This window comes from Pan paniscus, chromosome 9 (assembly GCF_029289425.2).
Source record: "Pan paniscus chromosome 9, NHGRI_mPanPan1-v2.0_pri, whole genome shotgun sequence".
NCBI classification, from domain to species: Eukaryota; Metazoa; Chordata; class Mammalia; order Primates; family Hominidae; genus Pan; species Pan paniscus.
This window is the reverse complement of record NC_073258.2, coordinates 79,103,569-79,124,060: the sequence shown is the minus strand read 5'-3', so window position 1 is coordinate 79,124,060 and position 20,492 is coordinate 79,103,569. Positions and strand designations below refer to the sequence as shown.

At 49.2% G+C, this 20,492-nt stretch overlaps 2 protein-coding genes across 8 annotated transcripts in view; one reads left to right on the top strand and one right to left on the bottom strand.

Annotated features, from left to right (window-relative positions):
- Positions 1 to 2,116, bottom strand: part of USP35 (ubiquitin specific peptidase 35) — a 44,482-nt gene extending 42,366 nt beyond the window's left edge. For 3 of the 4 annotated variants that reach the window (XM_034933439.3, XM_034933438.3, XM_034933440.3), the window contains exon 1: positions 1,764 to 2,094. The gene's annotated coding sequence lies outside the window, so the exon portion shown is untranslated. Of the gene's footprint in view, positions 1 to 1,763 lie in introns of all 4 variants that reach the window. The other variant, XM_034933436.3, reaches the window with a different exon arrangement.
- KCTD21 (potassium channel tetramerization domain containing 21) lies at positions 1,958 to 19,684 on the top strand. Of its 4 annotated transcripts, XM_055094729.2 has the most exons (3): positions 2,308 to 2,348; positions 12,958 to 13,202; positions 16,349 to 19,684. In XM_055094729.2, the coding sequence occupies exon 3, from the start codon at positions 16,378 to 16,380 to the stop codon at positions 17,158 to 17,160; it is 783 nt and encodes a 260-aa protein (XP_054950704.1). In that variant the 5' UTR covers positions 2,308 to 2,348; positions 12,958 to 13,202; positions 16,349 to 16,377; the 3' UTR covers positions 17,161 to 19,684. The 4 variants fall into 4 exon arrangements, with proteins under 4 accessions (XP_003805208.4, XP_034789337.1, XP_054950704.1 ...); XM_003805160.6 differs by lacking the exon at positions 12,958 to 13,202 and having other exon boundaries at positions 1,958 to 2,348; XM_034933446.3 differs by lacking the exon at positions 12,958 to 13,202 and having other exon boundaries at positions 2,276 to 2,397.
- The last annotated feature ends 808 nt before the right edge of the window (positions 19,685 to 20,492 follow it).

Below are 20,492 nucleotides of genomic sequence, written 5' to 3'. Positions count from 1 at the left end.
TGGGGCAGGGGTGGAGATGAACTCAAGCAACATTGTTCAGTGGAGACTCTGCAGACTTGGAGCAGGGGGCTTTTTCCTGACTGCTACTTTGCACAATGTCCCCTCTACTGAAAAAGGGCTTTTCCCTCTTCTCTCCTGGAAAATTCTGACTCACCCTTCAATGCCCAGCTCACATGCCCTCTCCTCTGGGAAGCCTTTCCTTTTCCCTCCACAATTCAAGTGTCTAAAGTTCTGGCCTCCAAGGCCCTCTTAGCTATTCTCATCCCTCTGCAGCGTAACTGGAGTCCATGTCTCTGTCTCCCACCAGGCTGGGACCTCCCTTGGCAGAGGTCCAATCCCCGTCTCTGAGCCCAGTGCCCAATACAGAACCAAGGACTGAGGTGTCCGTGAAGGTGCGTCAAGCAACTCATGAGAGACATGTGACAGCAAGATGAGAGAAAACCAAAGATGTAACCACAAAAGTACCTTCCAGAAACTGGCCTAACCTTTGGTCCAGTCACCACCCCCTCCTTTGCCCAGGCCTGGTCTTGCATATCAAAAACCTTGAAAATCTTAAACATCAGTCAAGAAAGCCCCTACAGAGGTCACTGGACTGGACTGAGGCTTTAGCCATTCTAGAAATTGTTCAAACAACCAAAGCAAAAGAAAAAGTACAAAACAAAAACAAAACAAACAAACAAAAAAATCTGTTCCTGGTTGGCCTTCAGGTCAAAAGCTCACAGAATCTCCTAGGACCTGAGAAGAAGGCTTCATGGTGTTACTCAACCTCTCCCTGCTCCAGGTCAGAGCAGCCCCTCCCAGCCTCTGCTCAGCACCTAAGAGCTGAGGAGCACATTTCCTCCCCTCTCTGACCCTCGAAGCCAGCCTCCCTCCTTTGACTCCCCTGGGAGCCAGAGCTTCCTTGGGGGTACCAGGCTGCCCCTCCCGACACCAGGTGGTGCCCTCCATCTCTGGCCCCTCAGGTAACTGAATGGCAGCATCTTTCTAGGTATTTTTTAACTGAACTTCTACCCAAGGCAACCCTGGGAAGAAGTGCTTCACCCTACTCCGGGAGGCCCATGTCTGGGCCACCAAACTGTCTCCTGGAAAGAAAAAGAAAAAAGGGTTTCACTGGTAAAAAGCAGCTGCTCTTCCTCAAAGGATAAGGAAGAGAGAGAAGGGAAGAAAGCAGGAGCAGCTATTCCTCCTCAGGAACCCACCACACACACCTATCCCTGCGGGGCCACCCCTCACAAACCTGTGAGGGCCGCACTCCACCCCAAGCTTTCTGGAAGGAAGGGCACCAAGCTGACACATCAGGGTCTCCGGTTTGCAAGGGCCAGGGCCGTAAGAGGGGGTTGGGGAGGGTATCCCAGGGCCCAGCACACTGAGAATAGGAAAAGCCCATTCCAAGCAATGGTGGCCTCGGGCCCCCCAGTTTGTGCCACCTCCCTCCCTCCAGTGCACCCGCGCCCAGCCCACGCTTGAGCTGGAGGGCCCCAAGAAAAGCCAGCAAGCGAATGTACTAGGTACTGGGTGCGAATGCCCTCTTACCTGAAAGGGGAGGGAGCAGGATCACTTCGACATACAATTGATGAAGGGAGGGGATTAATGCCCAGAGAGGAATAGCTACTCGCCCAAGGTCACACAGTGAGGCCCAGGAGGCCCAGGATGCACCCAGATCTCCCGACTCCCAGCCCTGGGCTCGCAAGTCCAGGGTTCTCGAAACGCCAGGGTGCAGACACCGCCCCCCAAAGACAGACACACGCCCCCAACCCCCTTACCTCCCGGACCCCGGTGGGCCAGAGCCGGCTGCTGGGCGGGGCGCTCAGGCCGGGCAGGACGAGGCTGGGCCCGGCTAGGTCAGGGCTGGTCCTCTGCTCCCCCCAGGGTGGGGACGCCCTCAGCCAGGTCCCAGACGGAAGAGATGCTGCTTCCACTGCAAAATCCAGTCTTCCCACCCGGCCTGGCACAAGCCTCTATGTATCCAGGAAGCCCGACTCTGCGGCGCGGCCCCGGGGCTGCGGGATGAAGCATGGGGAGGGGCGAGGTGCGTGAAATGGGGCGGAGCTGGAGCGGGGGCCACCCCGCGAGCTGCCACTCTGACCGCGTCCCCTTTAAGGCCAGCCGGCCGGACACCGGCGGGGACGAGGCGGGGCGCAGAGCAACTCGCTGCAATGCCTCCTGGGAGATGGAGTTCGCTCTCGACGCGCCGAGCTGCGAGGAGCCCAGAGAGAACTACCAGTCCCGGAAGGCAGCGCACAGACCCCGGACCGCCACGCCCCTGGGCTGGGCTCCTACCCTCCGCCCCCCTCGCAAAGCTGCGCTGGCCGCTCGCGGAGGGAGAGGCTGCAGAGCGAGGGCAGGAGGTGGGTGCGGCACGGCCGGGGTCGCGGGGCTCGGGGACTACCGGCGAGGGTACGTGGGCCCACTGAGCACCTGTCTTACCATGAGACTAATCTATCCCAGCCTCGCCATTCCCATCTGTGAAATGGGGATGGCATCGCCTGTGGCTGCGGGGGAGGGGGCGCGTTTCGGAGCGAGGTGAGCCGAAGTGGGCAGAGCTCTTAGAGGGGCGGGGCTGTTGGGAGAGCAAGGGCGGATGGTGATAGTCGGAAAAGCCCGGATAATGAGGGTCGGGGCTGTGGGAGGAGTCCTTGGTGGGTGGGGCAAGGAGAGGCGGGATCTCTAGGTGGGGGTGGGGCACTTGTCAGGTCGGAGTGGGGGCTGTAGGGCTGGGGAGTGGGTGCGGAACAAGCCGATGAGGCCAGCCTGGGTGAGATTGGGGAAGGAAGGGCGGAGACACAGATGACAGGGAACTTGCCCTGCTCTGGAGAGCCCTGGGCCGGCCGCGCTGTGGCGGCGTGGGCAAAAGCCTGTGATGCATAGAACACCTCCCTTTACTGACTGGAAATAAAGAGTCCATCCCCGAGTTCAGTGCGGCACACCAGTGATCTCATTGACCTCTCACGCCCTGAAAAGTAGAGGCGTCACCATAGCGGTTGACAGGTGAGGAATGTGAGGCTCAGAAAAGCGAAGGGACTTGCCTAAAACCACTCAGGACTCCTTACTTCAAAGACCTTGCTTTTCTCCCTGCACTCGGGGAGGCAGAGGTTTAGCTTGGCGTGGGAGGCAGGAAAGAAAAGTTTTGATGCCCTGACCTTCGCAAATTGTCTGGCAGGACCAGTCCCCCCAACCCTTCCCAATGACAGCCTGTAAGGCAGCCCTCCTATAGTACTGTGAGGATGAAATGAGATGGATTTGAAAGCACGGTGTTTATAAATTACTGTTTGGAGGAGACATAGGAAGAGAGCGGTTTGAAATGGGGTGCTGGTGCCGGAGGAAAAGCACAAGGTGAAGCGTGAGAGTGAGCCGAGAAGGTGAAGGAAAGTTCTGGAAGGGGCTGGGGGATGGTAGTGGTTGTTGGCGGTCTACGCCAGATGAAAGAATACCTTGCCGTGCCAGATTCCGTGGTCTCCTTCTTCCAGCCCACCTCTCTCTCCTCCTGCCTTTTGCGCAGCTCATTCTGGGGTCCCTGTGTCTAGGAAGCACCTTTTCTCTCCTCCCTATGGGTTGTGATGGTAATAGAGCAGCCTTCGGATTTCTTAGAGATATGGACTGGGCAAGACAGAATTATAGACGCAGCTCTTTGATGTAGGGTGGTCAGGAAGGGGAAGTGAAGAAAGGGTAGTCGTCCTAGGGGCTTCAAGGCAAAGAGTCCTTTCTCCGGTGGGGTAAAGTGGGGAAGTCTCCCACTTACTGGAAAACACAGTACTCACTCTGAGCATTGTCTTTTTTGAAATTTACCCAGCCACATGCTGTCCATTCCCTTACGCAGTGGAAACTCTCCTTGCATTTACTCCCAAGTAATCACCTCGGCCTTGTCACATCCCTTTAGATTCCAGATTGAAAATTCAACAGAGCATTTCAAAATTAAAAAGTTTTGAAAATCCAGGTGGGGAAAATGGATCTGACTAAACAGGAGAGAAATTTCTTCCTCTTCCCCTATTCTACGTGCTTCTGTGGATATAGAAAGGGGCACCCCCAGCCCCAGCAAGGGAGCCAGGCATCCATCTACTTAAGTAAAGTTGGCTGTGGTAAGGGGTTAGACTAAAATTCTCCGGAGATGCAGAGGAGAAGGAATGAATTCCAGCTGAGAGACCTGGCCGATGCATGGGATTTGTCTTCAAGGTCCAGGCAGAGGGGATGGCAGATGCCAAATTGCAGAAGTCGAAGAGGGCCCAGTATGGTTGGTCTGTAAAGTAGGTATATAATAGTATCTACTTAATCTGTGAGATTGAAAGAGATTAACATGTATAGAGTGCCTAGCACGGTAGTAACTGCTCAATAAACGTTAGCCATTATTATTGCCGTTGTAGTGTTTGTTATTGTTATGATCATCATCATCTGCCCAGGAACGTGCCCAGGGCTGCACAGCTAGTAAGTGGCAGGGGATGATTCAAATGCAAACCCAGGTAATGCCGAATTCCATGCATGGTCTGCCCCTACCCCACACAGCCTCTCCAGTTCTTTTCTTTTCTTTTCTTTTCTTTTTTTTGAGACAGGGTCTTGCTCTGTTGCCCAAGCTGGAGTGCAGTGGCGTGATCTCGGCTTGCTGCAGCCTGACCTCCCAGGCTCAAGCGATCCTCCTACCGCAGCCTGTGCAGCTGGGACTGCAGGCACGTGTTACCATGCCCAGCTAATTTTTTTTTTCTCTATAGAAACGAGGTCTCATTATGTTGTCCAGGTGGTCTCAAACTCCTGAACTCAAGCGATCCTCCCACCTGGGCCTTCCAAGTGCTGGGATTACAGGCATGAGCCACTGAGCCTGGCCTGTCTCCAGTTCTTTCTGCCCATCCTTGACATTTCTGAGGCCCAGGAGTGGCCTCTCTTTGTCAACATTCACAGTGAGTCATGACAGGAGTTTCTTTCCTGCCGAGTTACAGAGATTCTGGGTTCATGATGAGGCAGGAAAAACAAGGCCTGAACAGCCATCTTCTTCCAGGCAGAATCACAGCACAGAAGATAGGCAGACCTGGCCGGGCGCGGTGGCTCACGCCTGTAATCCCAGCACTTTGGGAGGCTGAGGTGGGTGGATCATTTGAGGTCAGGAGCTTGAGACCAGCCTGGCCAACGTGGTGAAACCCTGTCTCTACTAAAAATACAAAAATTAGCCGGGCATGGTGGCACGCACCTGAAATCCCAGCTACTCAGGAGGCTGAGGCAGGAGAATCACTTGAACCTGGGAGGCAGAGGTCGCAGTGAGCCAGGATCACGCCACTGCACTCCAAACTGGGTGACAGAGCGAGACTCTATCTCAAAAAAAAAAAAAAATAGGCCTAGTGGTGTGGTTTCTGTGGGTGATGGCTCTATCCAGACTGCCCACCCAGGCTTAGATTCTAACTCCTCCACCACTTAGCCCTGGTTGGCATCCTCACCCTTCAAAATTCAGAAACACTTGGGAAGGAAAATTATGAGCTTTTCACACTTCTAAGTAGTAGTAGTAAATCTGTAACTTACTAAATCTGGCTATTTATTGGGGTCTGGCACAATGACTGTAACTTTACATCTATTGGCCCTATGAAGAAGTGTTCTTCCCCCCCTCTTTTAAAATACAAATACTTTAAAAATTTTTCAAGCTTACATAAAAGCTTAAAGTACAACCCTTAACCTAGATACGCCAAATCACAATTTGCCAATTGTGCTTTTACACAAACACACACTTTTTTGGCCCAATTATTTAAAAGTAAGTTACAGATATGTTGATTGACGTTTGACCCCTAAATTCTTCAACATGTATCCCCTAATAAGGACGTTCTACTACATAGCCATAATACATTATATGTAATAAGCAAGAAGTCAGTATTACCCAATGTAATAGTTATTCAAAATTTTCTGCCGGGTGCAATGGGTCATGTCTATAACCCCAGCACTTTGGGAAGCAAAGGCAGACAGATTGCTTGAGCCCAGGAGTTCAAGGCCAGCCTGGGCAACATAGTGAAACCCCATCTCTACAAAAACTACAAAATTTAGCAGGGTGTGGTAGCATGCACCTGTAGTCCCAGCTACTTGGGAAAATCACCTGAGCCTGGGGATGTCAAGGCTGCAGTGAACCGTGATCGCGCCACTGCACTCCAGCCTGGGCGACAGAGTGAGACCCTGTCTCAAAAAAGAAAAAAAAAAATTCTAATTGCCCAAAAATACCTTATATAGTTTCTGGTTTTTAAAATCAGATCCAGTCAAGATGTACATATTGCATCCTATTATATCTCTTTTATCAACTCATTTAATCTAAATAGAGCCCCTTGGCATGGTAGCTCATGTCTGTAATCCCAACATTTTGGGAGGCCGAGGTGGGCAGATCACTTGAGGTCAGGAGTTCGAGACCAGCCTGGCCAACATGGTGATACCCCATCTCAACTAAAAATACAAAAATTAGCCGGACATGGTGGTGTGTGCCTATACTCCCAGCTACTCAGGAGGCTGAGGCAAGAGAATTGCTTGAACCCAGGAGGTAGAGGTTGCAGTGAGCCGAGATTGTGCCACTGCACTCCAGCCTGGGCAACAGAGTGTGACTCTATCTCAAATAAATAAATAAATAAATAGAGCTTCTCCACCTATTTAAATATGTTTGATTGGTTTATCAATGATTAGATTGGGGTTAGATTTGAGTTTTTGGCAATGTGTGTACTTACTGCATGTCAGGAGGATATGATGTCAGGGTCTTACTATCCATGAATGCTAAATTTGATTATTAAGGTCATGGCAACCTGATCTCTCTATCGTAAAGGTAAATTTTTCTCTCTTACAATTAATAAGTAATCTGTGAAGTGATTCTCTGAGTCTGTTATAATTATGTGTTCCTGATAACCTTTCACACCACATCCTTGGATGATCCTTGCTTGAATTACAACACTGAGGGTTGCAAATTGTTAATTTTCTAATTCTGCCATTCCTTCTGTGTTTATTAGTGTTCTTTTTTATAGAATTAATTTTTCCTGGCCGGGCGCGGTGGCTCACGCCTGTAATCCCAGCACTTTGGGAGGCCGAGGCGGGCGGATCACGAGGTCAGGAGATCGAGACCATCCTGGCTAACACGGTGAAACCCTGTCTCCACTAAAAATACAAAAAATTAGCCGAGCGAGGTGGCAGGCGCCTGTAGTCCCAGCTGCTCGGGAGGCTGAGGCAGGAGAATGGCGTGAACCCTGGGAGGCGGAGGCTGCAGTGAGCCGAAATCACACCACTGCACTCCAGCCTGGGCGACAGTGAGACTCCATCTCAAAAAAAAAAAAAAGAATTAATTTTTCCTGTCTCTATCTTTCTCACTCCCTTCTTCTCACCCTCTTTTTTCTTTTGGGAATAACATTATGGACTCTTGTTTTTTGTTTGTTTGTTTTTGAGATGGAGTCTCACTCTGTTGCCCTGGCTGGTGTGCAGTGGCACGATCTTGGCTCACTGCAACCTCCGCTTCCCAGATTCAAGCGATTCTCCTGCCTCAGCCTCCCAAGTAGCTGGAATAACAGGCGCACGCCACCCCGCCCAGCTATTTTTTGTATTTTTAGTAGAGATGGGGTTTTGCCATGTTAGCCAGGCTGGTCTTGAACTCCAGACCTCAGGTGATCCGCCCGCCTCAGCCTCCCAAAGTGCTGAGATTACACAGGCATGAGCTACCGCACCCAGCCTGGACTCTTGTTTTGTTGTTGTTGTTGTTTTTTAATTCATTGGGCTATATGAACTCACCTTGAACTTTTCCTGTGAAAGTCCAGGAATCATCAGTTTCTCCAGGAAGCCCTGGTTTCTTTTAGAAGAGATGATGACATTCAGAAACAAAGATCCAGGGCTAGGTGTGTTTATTGCTACTGGGTGTCATTTCTAGGCTCTATGAGTGAGCAGAGCTAGGAAATGATGGATAGGTGATTGATAGATAGATGACAGATGGACAATTTTCATTACTCAGTACATTTATTGTTACAACAGCTAGTCCCCACTGACAGGATTGCATGGTAAGTCATTTCATTATGGAAGTAATGCTCATTATGGAAGTGGACAGTAATGTAGGAAAAAAGGAAATTGCACAGAAAAGAGGCCTTGCCTACTCCAGGTCGCCGTGAGTATACAGGCTGTTGGCTAGGACCTCTGTGGCTGGGTTCAGCTTCCTGCCGAAGACGTCTAAAGGACTGGTTCTCTGAAGGGTGTCCAAACCAGAACTTCCCAGAGGCCATGACTCTGAGGTCAAGAATCCACATGAAGCCCTGGGCAAGGGATTCACGCTCTTTGGGTCTGCTTTAGGTTGTCTTTGAAACAAAGACAATGTGATCGGTCCTGCCTGGGTCCCAGAGTTGTAAGGATCAATATATTTATCAATATGTTTATTTTTAAACATTGCTAGTTGTGTCTTTTCACATTTATTACCAAATTCCTTCTCTTCTCATTGTTTTAAAACCACAGAGGGAAATGTCATTGCTTTATAATCTAGTTTAATACATTGCGCTAAGATGTCTTATTCAAATACTCTTTCAGGTTATCAGTCATCAGTGCTTCCAGATTAAAATTTTAATTATTTAAATCTTTTTTGAAAAATACTATTGGGATTTGGATTAGGATAGCATAACAACTATAATTAATTTTGGTGGGGTGGGGGGGTGCTTTGGGATAAGGCCTGGCTCTGTCACCCAAACCAGAGTGCAGTGGCACGGTCTTGGCTCACTGCAACCTCCACCTACTGGGACAAAACCAATTATTAAAATAGAAGAAGTTCCTATAGCTATTATCACTTGGGAAATTACACAGTTTTTAGCCCTGGCCAACAGCTGGGGACAAATCTAAAATGTATATTGCTTATTATATCACAGTATCACACAACCCCTCCCCTGAGTGCAAGGCGGTGACTATGCAGACGTGAGACATGCAGTTGCTCTCAGCTCACAAACTAGGCAGTGGTTTCCAAAAAAAATTGTTTTGTCACCCACAGTATGAAGATACCATGATCCAGTTCATAGACACACAACTGAAACAAAAGTTTCACAACAATATATAATTGGTTACAACCCACTTAACTGTATTGATGTCATGACTTGCCAATAGGTCACAACCTTCATTTTTTTCCTGTTTATGGAGGTAAAACTTAAGTATGGTAAAATTTACACTTTTTTTTTAATTGAGACAGGGGTCTTACTATGTTTTCCAGGCTGGTCTTGAACTCCTGGGCTCAAGTGACCCTCCTGCCTCGGCCTCTCAAAGTACTGGGATTATAGGCATGAACCACCACAGCTGGCCACAATTCACCCTTTTAGATGTGTATGGTTACATGAATTTTGACAGTCTTTATAAACACATTTGACAACCACCACATCATATTACTTTTGTGCCAACCTAATAGAATATTCCCATCACTCCAAAATATGCCTTGTGTTTCTTTGTAACCAGTCTTTTCTCTCCAACCCAGCCCCAGGAATTCACTTAATCTGATTTCTGTCTTTATAGTTTTGCCTTTGCCAGAACGTTACACAGATAGAATCATGTACCATGTAACCTTCTGAGGCTGGCTTCTTTCACTTGACGTAATGCTTTTGAAATTCATGTATGTGGTAATGTCTTTTAGTAGTTCCTATATATTGCTGAGTCATATTCTATTGCATGGATGTACTGCAATTTATCTGTTTACAATTAGTTGTTTCTGAGTTTGGGCAATTATGAATAAGCTGCCATAAACATTCACATATGAGTCTTTGCATGGACATATGTCTCCATTTCTCCAGCATAAATACCTAGGAGTAGGGTCATTGGGTCACGTGATAATTGTATGCTGTATTAGTCCATTCTCACACTGCTAATAACAACATACCCCAGACTGGCTAATTTACAAAGGAAAGAGATTTAATTGACTCACGGTTCCACAGGACTAGGGAGGCCTCAGGAAACTTAAAATAATGGTGGAAGGGGAAGCAAACATGTCCTTCTTCACATGGCAGCAGCAAGGAGAAGTGCCAAGCGAAGGGGGAAACCCCTTATAAAACCATCAGATCTCTTAAGAACTCACTCACTATCACAAGAACAGCATGAGGAAAACCGCCCCAATGATTCAATCATCTCCACCTAGTCCTGCCCTTGACACATGGGGATTATTACAATTCAAGGTGAGATTTGGGTGGGGACACAGAGCCAAACCATACCATATGTCAAACTATTTTCAACAGCGGTTACCATTTGTCAGCAGTGTATGAGGTTTCCATTGTTCTGTGTACTCACCTTCAACTGGCATTGTCAGTTTTTATATGAGCCACTGTAATAGGTATATAGTAGCATATAATTGTGGTTTCAATTTTCATACTCTCACGACTAATGATATTGACCATCTTTTCATGTGATTGTCAGTCATCTGCATATCTTCTTTGCTGGAGTATTTGTTAGATCTTTTGTCTAGTTGTTTTGTTTTTGTTTTTGTTTTTGTTTTTGTTTAAGTAGAGATAGGGTTTCGCCATGTCGGCCAGGCTGTTCTTGAACTCCTGGCCTCAAGTGATCTGCCCGCCTCAGCCTCCCAAAGTGCTGGGATTACAGGCATGTGCCACTGCACCCAGCTTTATGTGTTTTTTAATTGGGTTATTTTCTTACTGAGTTTTGAGAGTTCTTTATATATTCTGGTTAACAATCCTTTATCAGATAGGTGTTTTGCAAATATTTTCTCCATCTGTGTCTTATTCTTTCATTTTCTTAACAGTGTCTTTTGAAGAGCAGAAGTTTTTTACGTGGATGAAGTCTAGTTTATTGATGTTTTTAATGGTTTGTCCCTTTTAGGTCCTATCCAAGAAATCTTTGCCTAATCCACAGTTGCAAAGATTTTCTCCTAGAAGTTGTGTAGTTTTAGATTTTATATTTAGGTCTATGATATGTTCTGAGTTTATTTTTCATAAACAGCATAAGAGATGGACCAAGGTTCTTTTTTTCCCCATATGGATGTCCACTGATCTGCATTTTGAGATAGCCAGGGAAGAGGGCCATGTGCAAAGGAGATCGCTGCAGGTGGAATGGTGGGTGCTGCCAGAGGGGGTTGTGCAAGGCACCAGGAAGCCCTGAGAGGAGAGCTGTTAACCTAGTGGAGATCTGGGGACAGCAGTACAGAGGTGATGACTTATAGGCTGGGCCTGAAAGGTAGACAGCAGAGAGGGTAGAGAAGGTAGACAGGGGTGGTCTAGGGACAGCAAAGGCAGGGCAGGTGTCAGCATGAAGGAGACTGACTCAGTGGCGTCTGGCGTGCGTGGAGGGCAGGGTTAGACACGAGAGGGAAAGAGTAAGGTGGTTGGGCAGGGATGGTACTTCAGGAAGGTCAGTCTGCAGACCAGAAAGGAAGGTGGACAGAAGGCAGGGAGCCGAGTGAGGATGTAGGGGTGCAGGGGGCAGGGATGAGGCCTGAGCTCTGGGAGTAGCTATAGGGATGGGTTCAAGGAGATAGTCAAGGCAAACTGTAGGGCTGAAGAGTCGGGGCTGCTTCCCTCAGGCAGTTGGGTGGCTCAGAAGAGTTCACAGCAGAGTTAGGGGCAGAGGAAGGCACAGGTGAGGCTTCTGGTACCTGTGTTACTGGTGGAGGGTCTTGACTAGGAATTTTCCAGGTCCTTGGCATTTTGAACAAAGTAGCAGAGGGGCAGACGCGGTAATCCCCACACTTTGGGAGGCCTGGATGGGCAGATCACTTGAGGTCAGTCCGAGACCGGCCTGGCCAACGTGGTGAAACCCGTCTCTACTAAAAAAAAAAAAAGTAAAAATAAAAAGAGTAGCAGGGGAATGAAATGCAGGAATGAAGCAGTGAAAGCAGGAATTAAAGTGAGAAAGCACTCCTCAGGGTGGGAGTGGGCCGGAGCAAGGAACTCAAAGGCCCAGTTACAAAGTTCTCTGGGCTTTAAGTACCCCATTTGAGGTTCTTATCAGCTACTCCTTATCTGGACGAAGGATTTAGTCTGTGGCTAATTAAAGGCTGAGGTGAATGGGCACCCTATGCAGATAAAGGGATGGTCCCAATCCAAGGCCCCTCTCCCTTTCCACCTGAGACATGGTGGAGTGGGAGGGTTGCAGAGAGGAGCGTTTGATCCTTTGTCACCCAGCTGGGGCGATGGCGTTTTTCCTCTTGGTTCAGCTTTAGGAATTTGGTGTTAATTGGTCTTAGGGTCCCTGCCCCCAGACCCAGGATTTTCCTTCTGATCCAGCTTTGGGAAGTCAACAGAATTGGCCTCAGATTTTTTGCCCCAGACCTTGGTGTTTTCTCTTTTATGAAGTTAGCACAAATTGGCCTTAAGTTCCTTGTCTCCAAACCCTGTTCTCCTGCCTCACTTGCAGAATATCCAGGTGGAGGTGGCCAGGAGGCATCTGGGAACACATAGGGGACTGAGGCTCAGTGGTGTTAGTTCATTACTGCCTGACTGCAAACCTCCGCCGACTCATGAAACTCCCCTCGTGTCATGTCATTTTGCCTTCTGTAGCAGGGCCATGGATTTGTGATGATGGACACTGTGGCCCTGTGGCTAGAAAATAGGGGCTTAGACCAGGCACGGTGGCTCACGCCTGTAATCCCAGCACTTTGGGAGGCCGAGGCGGGCAGATCACAAAGTCAAGAGATCGAGACCATCCTGGCCAACATGGTGAAATCCCATCTCTACTAAAAATACAAAATTAAATTAGCCGGGCGTGGTGGCGTGCACCTGTAATTGCAGCTACTCGGGAGGCTGAGGCAGGAGTGTCGCTTGAATCTGGGAGGCAGAGGTTGCAGTGAGCTGAGATTGCGTCACTGCACTCTAGTCTGGCGACAGAGCGAGACTCCATCTCAAAAAAAAAAAAAAAAAAAGAAAAGAAGGGCTTAGAGGACTGAGCTCTGTGACTGGATAGGTAAGGGGAGATCACCACAGAGAGCACCCTAGACTCAGAGCAGGAGACCTGCCTGCTAGCCAGCCTCTGCCCTGACTGCCTGTGCAACTGTGCTGCTCTCCCCAGACAAATGACCGGGAGCCATGACGTCATCGGGGACGCAGGAAAGCAGGTCCTCTGCTGCTTTTGCAAGCAGAGAAATGAGTTTGGGCACCTACCCAGGGGTCCCAGGGAATGCCCTGTGGCTCCTGACCTCCCCTGCCTGTAATGCTCTGAGCACTTCAGCAGTAATGCATGGAAGAGATAAGGGTCTGTGGCCCATGGAACTGTCCAAGTCCTCTCTGACACCCGCTTCTTTTCCTGCTGTGAAGGTAAGCCACTTTATAGATCCTAGGCCTGAAACCCAATGTTGGGAGGGAGTGTTTGTTTTCAAGAAGAAAGAGAGACTGAAACTAGAACATGCACATTTCTATCCAGAAGAAAACAGTTGGAGTAGACTAGAGTCCTACAAAGAGGGCAACAGGGAAGAAGATTCTGGACTGAGTAAAGGGGACCCACTCCTGGGTCCACCTCCTGCCTGGGCCCTCTGGAGAGAGAATTGGCCAGATTCAGCCGTGAGTCACAGCACCCTCCCCAGTTGCTGCCTCGCAGCCATCTCCACACCAGCAGCCATGCCCCCAGCGGCAGCTCGCCCACACCTCTGTGGGACCTCCCCACCGTCTCGCAGCCCATCTGCTCCAGGCTTCTACTGACGATTTCGTATTTCACATGGACTCGTTTCTCCTCAGACACTCCAGATGGGGAATGCCTTTCTGCAATATCAAAGTGCCCCATTAGACTGGGGAGGAATCATGAGGGGACATACCCCTGCCCCTGCCACAGAGTCGAGCATGGCAGCTGAATATCTCTCACACTGGCATGGCCCCCATCCTCTGGAGAAAGGAGGCCTCAATGCAGTCAGCCTCTTCAGGAGGCAGAAATGTTGAGAAGTTCTTGCCACCCCTGCTGGGTGACTTTGGGGAGGTGTCTCCTCAGACCTCTGTTTCTCCATCTGGACAGTAAGCATGCTTGAAAGGTTGGGTTTTTGTTTGTGTTTTGAGACCGGATCTCCCTCTGTCTGCCAGGCTGGAGTTCTGTGGCGTAATCACGGCTCACTGCAGCCTCAACCTCCCAGACTCGAGCGATCCTCCCACCTCAGCCTCCCAAGTAGTTGGGACTACAGGTGCTCGCCACCACACCCTGCTTTGTTGTTGTTGTTGTTGTTGTTGTTGTAGAGACAGGATTTCGTCATGTTGGCCAGGCTGGCCTTGAACTCCTGAGCTCAAACGATCTGCCCGCCTCAGCCTCCCAAAGTGCTGGAATTACAGGCATGAGCCACTGTGTCTGCCAGCCAGATAGTTTTTGATGTGCCAAGGTTCATTCCAGACCATCTCCCACATCTTCTACCTGTCTTGTCACTGTGCCTTTACTCTCTCATCTCCTCTACCAGCACAGGCTCTTCTGGGTGTAATACTGGGGCCAGTTCCTCTTGGCATCCCTACCTGCCATGTCAGGGAAGGATTGCTGAATCTGGTCCACAGGTTGGCTCTGGGGAAAGTATAGTGTTGGAAGCTGGAGCTGAGATCTCCTGTTTTCTAGAACATGTGGTGAAGGAGACTTGCCAGCCATAGATGCTGACAGCTGAGAGATTAGGGGGGCTTTGTTAAGGAGTGGATAGGGTGCCTTCAGGAGAGTGCTCTGACAGAGTCCTGCATTTGCACTGACCTTGCAGCCAGTTTCAGAGAAGCTTGGGATGTTACGACAGCAAAGGACAGGCCACCAGGAGCCAAGAGCATCTTCATGGCAAGGCAAGTCAGCATGGGAGCAGTGAAAGTCTAGAAAGGATTGTCATTCACATGCACACGTATGTTTATTGCGGCACTATTCACAATAGCAAAGACTTGGAACCAACCCAAATGTCCAACAATGATAGACTGGATTAAGAAAATGTGGCACATATACACCATGGAATACTATGCAGCCATAAAAAAATGATGAGTTCATGTCCTTTGTAGGGACATGGATGAAATTGGAAATAATCATTCTCAGTAAAGACTACTGCAAGGACAAAAAACCAAACACCGCATGTTCTCACTCATAGGTGGGAATTGAACAATGAGAACACATGGACACAGGAAGGGGAACATCACACTCTGGGGACTGTTGTGGGGTGGGGGGAGGGGAGAGGGATAGCATTAGGAGATATGCCTAATGCTAAATGATGAGTTAATGGGTGCAGCACACCAGCATGGCACATGTATACATATGTAACTAACCTGCACATTGTGCACATGTACCCTAAAACTTTAATAATAATAAAATTTAAAAATTTTTTTAAAAAAAGGATTGTCATTTGCAGTCCGGACAGCTGAGTGACCCACTGTGGGCCTTGAAGATAGATGGAAATGACACTAATCATGGCCATTCATTGTCAAATCTTTGAGAGAGAAGAATAATTAAATTCAGCAGTGTCACTGGTACAGAAGGAGGAGCACTGAGCCTGGAGTCATAAATCTCAAACCATTTGTTGAGTACTTAGAACCGATCTTTGGCTAGTAAGCATTTACACATTTTTCTTTCATATAAAAGGACCTGAGTTTGAATCCTGGCAAGGCACTTCACCTTTCTGAGCTTGAGGAAGAATCCTGGCACAGTTTTCCTCATCTGCACAACAGGAATGGATGATTATATTGTCTGTGTCAAAAGATGATACAACTTTTTTTTTTTTTTTTTTTTTTGAGACGGAGTTTCACTCTTGTTGTCCAGGCTGGAGTGCAGTTGCTCAGTCCCGGCTCACTGCAACCTCCACCTCCTGAGTTCAAATGATTCTCCTGCCCCAGCCTCCTGAACAGCTGGGATTACAGGCACCCACCACCATGCCCAGCTAATTTTTGTATTTTTAGTAGAGATGGGGTTTCACCATGTTGGCCAGTCTGATCTTGAACTCCTGATCTCAGGTGATCTGCCTGCCTCGGCCTCCCTAAGTGCTGGGATTACAGGTGTGAGCCACCGCACCTGGCTGATACAACTATTATGTAAGCAAATATATGTATAAACACGTAGCATAGCTTTCAGTCCAGGCACGTTTTCCTTTCTTTCTTTAGACCAGTGGTTCTCTATTCTAACTGAACATTTAGAATCACTAAGGGAACTCTTTCAAAATACCAGTGCTGGGGCAGTATTCCAGACCAATTAAAATAGAATGTCGGCAGCAGAGGGGGGCGGGGGGGACCCAGGCTTTAGGGGTCCTTCCCTTTCTTTCCCTGTTTCCTTTTTCCTTTCCTTTTCCCTTTCTCCTTTCCCTCTCCCTAGTGAAGCTAATGTACTTTGCACAGTGTTAGCAATTATCACCCATTCATCAGGTATTAATTCATTTCAATCCCAAGGGCATAGGCTTGATGTACAATAAGGAGTTAAGGACTGTGAGTTCTCTGATAAGGTTTGGTTATAGTCATTTCTCACTTCTCACCCTCTCCAGGACTACTTCCAGCAAACCAGTCTCCTGCCATGTCCGACCCCATCACGCTGAACGTCGGGGGGAAGCTCTATACAACCTCACTGGCAACCCTGACCAGCTTCCCTGACTCCATGCTAGGCGCCATGTTCAGCGGGAAGATGCCCACCAAGAGGGACAGCCAGGGCAACTGCTTCATTGACCGTGACGGCAAAGTGTTCCGCTATATCCTCAACTTCCTGCGGACCTCCCACCTTGACCTGCCCGAGGACTTCCAGGAGATGGGGCTGCTCCGCAGGGAGGCCGACTTCTACCAAGTGCAGCCCCTGATTGAGGCCCTGCAGGAGAAGGAAGTGGAGCTCTCCAAGGCCGAGAAGAATGCCATGCTCAACATCACACTGAACCAGCGTGTGCAGACGGTCCACTTCACTGTGCGCGAGGCGCCCCAGATCTACAGCCTCTCCTCTTCCAGCATGGAGGTCTTCAATGCCAACATCTTCAGCACCTCCTGCCTCTTCCTCAAGCTCCTTGGCTCTAAGCTCTTCTACTGCTCCAATGGCAATCTCTCCTCCATCACCAGCCACTTGCAGGACCCCAACCACCTGACTCTGGACTGGGTGGCCAATGTGGAGGGCCTGCCAGAGGAGGAGTACACCAAGCAGAACCTCAAGAGGCTCTGGGTGGTGCCCGCCAACAAGCAGATCAACAGCTTCCAGGTCTTCGTGGAAGAGGTACTGAAAATCGCTCTGAGCGATGGCTTCTGCATCGATTCTTCTCACCCACATGCTCTGGATTTTATGAACAATAAGATTATTCGATTAATACGGTACAGGTAAAAGGACCCCAACAACATTGGAGATGGGGAGTCCCAAGAAGCTCATGTCAGCCAGGTCTTGGAGGGCATCTCGCCAGTGGTGCGAGGCAGGGGACTATACTAATCTGTATTAATTGTGTAGCAGGACTTGATTCCCCCCATGATGAAGTCCACCTTTTGGAATCCAGTGTCCTCTGAACAGAACCACCTTTTTTCTTGCCATTTTGAGCTGCAGACAGGCGGTTTATTATGACAAGTGAAGAGTCAGCTGATGTGTACTAAAGGAGGCCATAGGAGGATTTTCCAGCCAGGACAAAAGAGCAGCAGTTTTCTCCTGGGCTCCATCTCTCTGTACCACTAGCCAGTGCCGCATTTATCCATCTGTAAGAAGGCCCTGGTGGAGAGGATGGGATGAGAACAAGAGGCTACCTCCAGTTAACCAGGACATAAAGTCCCCAGCGGTTCCTGTCACACCTGCTCCTCCCTCCCCAGGGTGCATCCATGATCGTGGATGTTTGCCCAGGGGTGACCATGTTTGGCTGGCTTGGAATGCTGTGCATTCTCAGAGCTCTGTTAGTGTCCCCTCTTGGGGGACAGAGATGAGGTGTGGCAGGGTCTAGAGGAATGAGTGTCCAGGCAGGGTTCAGAAGGTAGGAATGTCCCTCTTGATAGGGCTGAATCAAGGGATTCCTGGCTTCAGAAAGGGTCTGCTATCTTTGCAAAAATGTGCAAGTATCTGTAGCCAGTGTAATGAAATCACTTCCAAATCCAGCCTGTTGCCTGACTTTTGTCATTGTTTTCCCAAAAATTTGAGGTATCATTGAAAGGTCATTTTAAACAAATCTATTATGGATTCTCAGGGTTGGAAATAATTCGATGATTGCTTAGTCCTCCCCCACCCCTAGAACACCCCAGCACATCTGAAGATGAGCGCCTCTCCCTGAGTACCTGCAAGTGATCACCTTGGCCTGCTTGCATACCTTGGCTGATAGGAAGCGCGCCATCCCCAAGGCAGCTCCTGCTGTGGTTGGACGGTGCTGACTGTTAGACAGTTCTTCCCTATATTGAACCAAAATCTGTCCTGCCACTTGCTGGATCTTGGTTGCAGACCTTCCCATTCACCCAGTTATATATCTTTGCTTTCAAAATAGTCACCTTGAGAGACCAGACATTTTTCTGAAAACATCATTACTCAGAATTCAGATTCCCCTCTGGGATCTGTCTTCAGAATCAAAGTTAGCTCTTTTCTATCCCCTGTAAGTCAGTCCCCTTTTGTTATAGCTTCACCTCGTTTGTGACCCCCACTTCGCCCACCTTCCCCACCATCTGTGGCTCCATATGCCTTTCGACCATTTTCTGTTGGAAGAGGAAGATTCACGGCCCCTGAGGAGATCCAGAGGAAAGAGACAGTCTCCAAGGGTGCTGTGCAGCAAGGAGCCCAGGAGTAGTATGAACCGTAACAGTGCCCTTAGAGTAAATGTGTGGCCCCTAAGACCCTGCCCTCAGGAAGGCGGCCTTCCCCTGCAGTCCTGTGTCCCACCCCTGGGTCTCTGTAGGGTGCCATCCAGGGCAAGCAACCCAAGCACTGCTTCCCACCGGGTGATGAGCCATGCAGGCCTCCAAACTGCACGTCATGATTCATCCCTAAAGTGAGTTTGGCCTTGAGAGTCCCCAGGGTCCTCCCCCACTGGGCAGGGGTCCTCAAAGCCAAGGAAGCCTGGTGACACAGGCACCCATGGGAGGTGGGCCCAGAAAGGGGCTTCCCATAGATAGGCCCTGTGAGTAGGGAGCTTGTACACTGGGCCATGGGCAGAGCCAGTTCCCTTGAGCAGTAAAGGCCCTTTTCCCCCTACGGTGGGACCCAGGAGTCTCTCTGACAGCTTTTCTGCCAGGCACAGTGGCTCATGCCTGTAATCCCAACACTCTGGGAGGCCGAGGCGGGAAGATCACTTGAGGTCAGGAGTTCAAGACCAGCCTGGCCAACATGGTGAAACCTCGTCTCTGCTAAAAATACAAAAATTAGCTGGGTGTGGTGACAGGCGCCTATAACCCCAGCTATTTGGGAGGCTGAGGCAGTAGAATCGCTTGAACCCAGATAGCAGAGGTTGCAGTGAGCTGAGAGTGCCATTGCAGAGAGACTCCATCCCAAAAAAAGACAGCTGTCCCATGCCAAGGGTACTTGGGAGAGCCCCTCATGGAGAACCTAGTTTAGACCAAGTAGCAGAAGCTGTGGTCATAACAAAACAATTTGAGGAAGAAATCTTACAAATCACCACTGCCCTTTTTCCTTTTCCATAAAACTGTCCATCTTTTCGGTGCTCCCTAATCCAAGCAGCTTGACTTTAGAGAAGTTGCAGAAGCAGTGAAGCCACTAACATGCTGTGTGACTTTATGCAAGTCACTCACCTCACTGAGCCACCTCCATTTCTTCATCTGTGAAATGGGCATAACAGTAATACATAACCCTACCTACCTCACAGGGCTGTTGTGAGGATCAAATGAAATAATGTATGTGAGAATACAGTATAAATGATAAAGGATTGTTATTCTTTTGTGTCTGCTTGTAACGGGGAAAAACACTGGTCTTGAGTCACAGTGACTTGGGTTTGAATCCAGAGCTCCAAGCCTCTGTAACCTTGGACAAGTCACTGAACTTCTCTGATTTGTTTGCTCATCAGGTAACAACCCCTTCCTCCCGGGGTTATGCAACTTAAACGAGTTGGTGTCTGAAAATTCTGAGCTGGGCCTGGCACCCAGGAGCTCAGTGCTCTTGCAGGAGGTAGTCATGGTGGACTCTGGTGGGGGACTAGGAGTCCCAGGAGAGTAGAGTTTAACAAGCCCTTACAGAGCATTTGCTGTGTGGGCCCTGAGGATGTGAACAGCCACGAGTAAGCTAAGTTCAGCCTGGAGAAAGTTTAGAGCTTCACACAACGTGCTTTGGGAACTCAGGGAAAGCGTTCAGTTCTCAGAAGGAGCCTTGCGGATGGCCAAGGTGGGCCTCTGAGGGTAGGTCAGGCTTGACAGAATAAGCAAGAGAGTGCCGTGGGCACAGGGAACAGCAAGAGCAGAGCTGGCAACCAGGCAGGAAGGGCAAGCAAGGGAGGGTGTGCGTTCACACCACAGCTGCACAAGGGGAAGAGGGGCACGCAGTGCATCTCATTGCCCGCATCCAGGTTAGGTGAACTCAGCCTTCTGCTTGGCGAAAGCGTGAGAAAGACGGAGAACAAACGTTCAGCAGTGATGGCAGCACCATCGACAGACGGGTGAGTCTGAGTGCGAACTGTGAGCAGGGATGTGCTGCTTGTGAGCCCTTCGTTGCCCTGGGTGAGACCTTGTGGTGATCTCACCTGGACC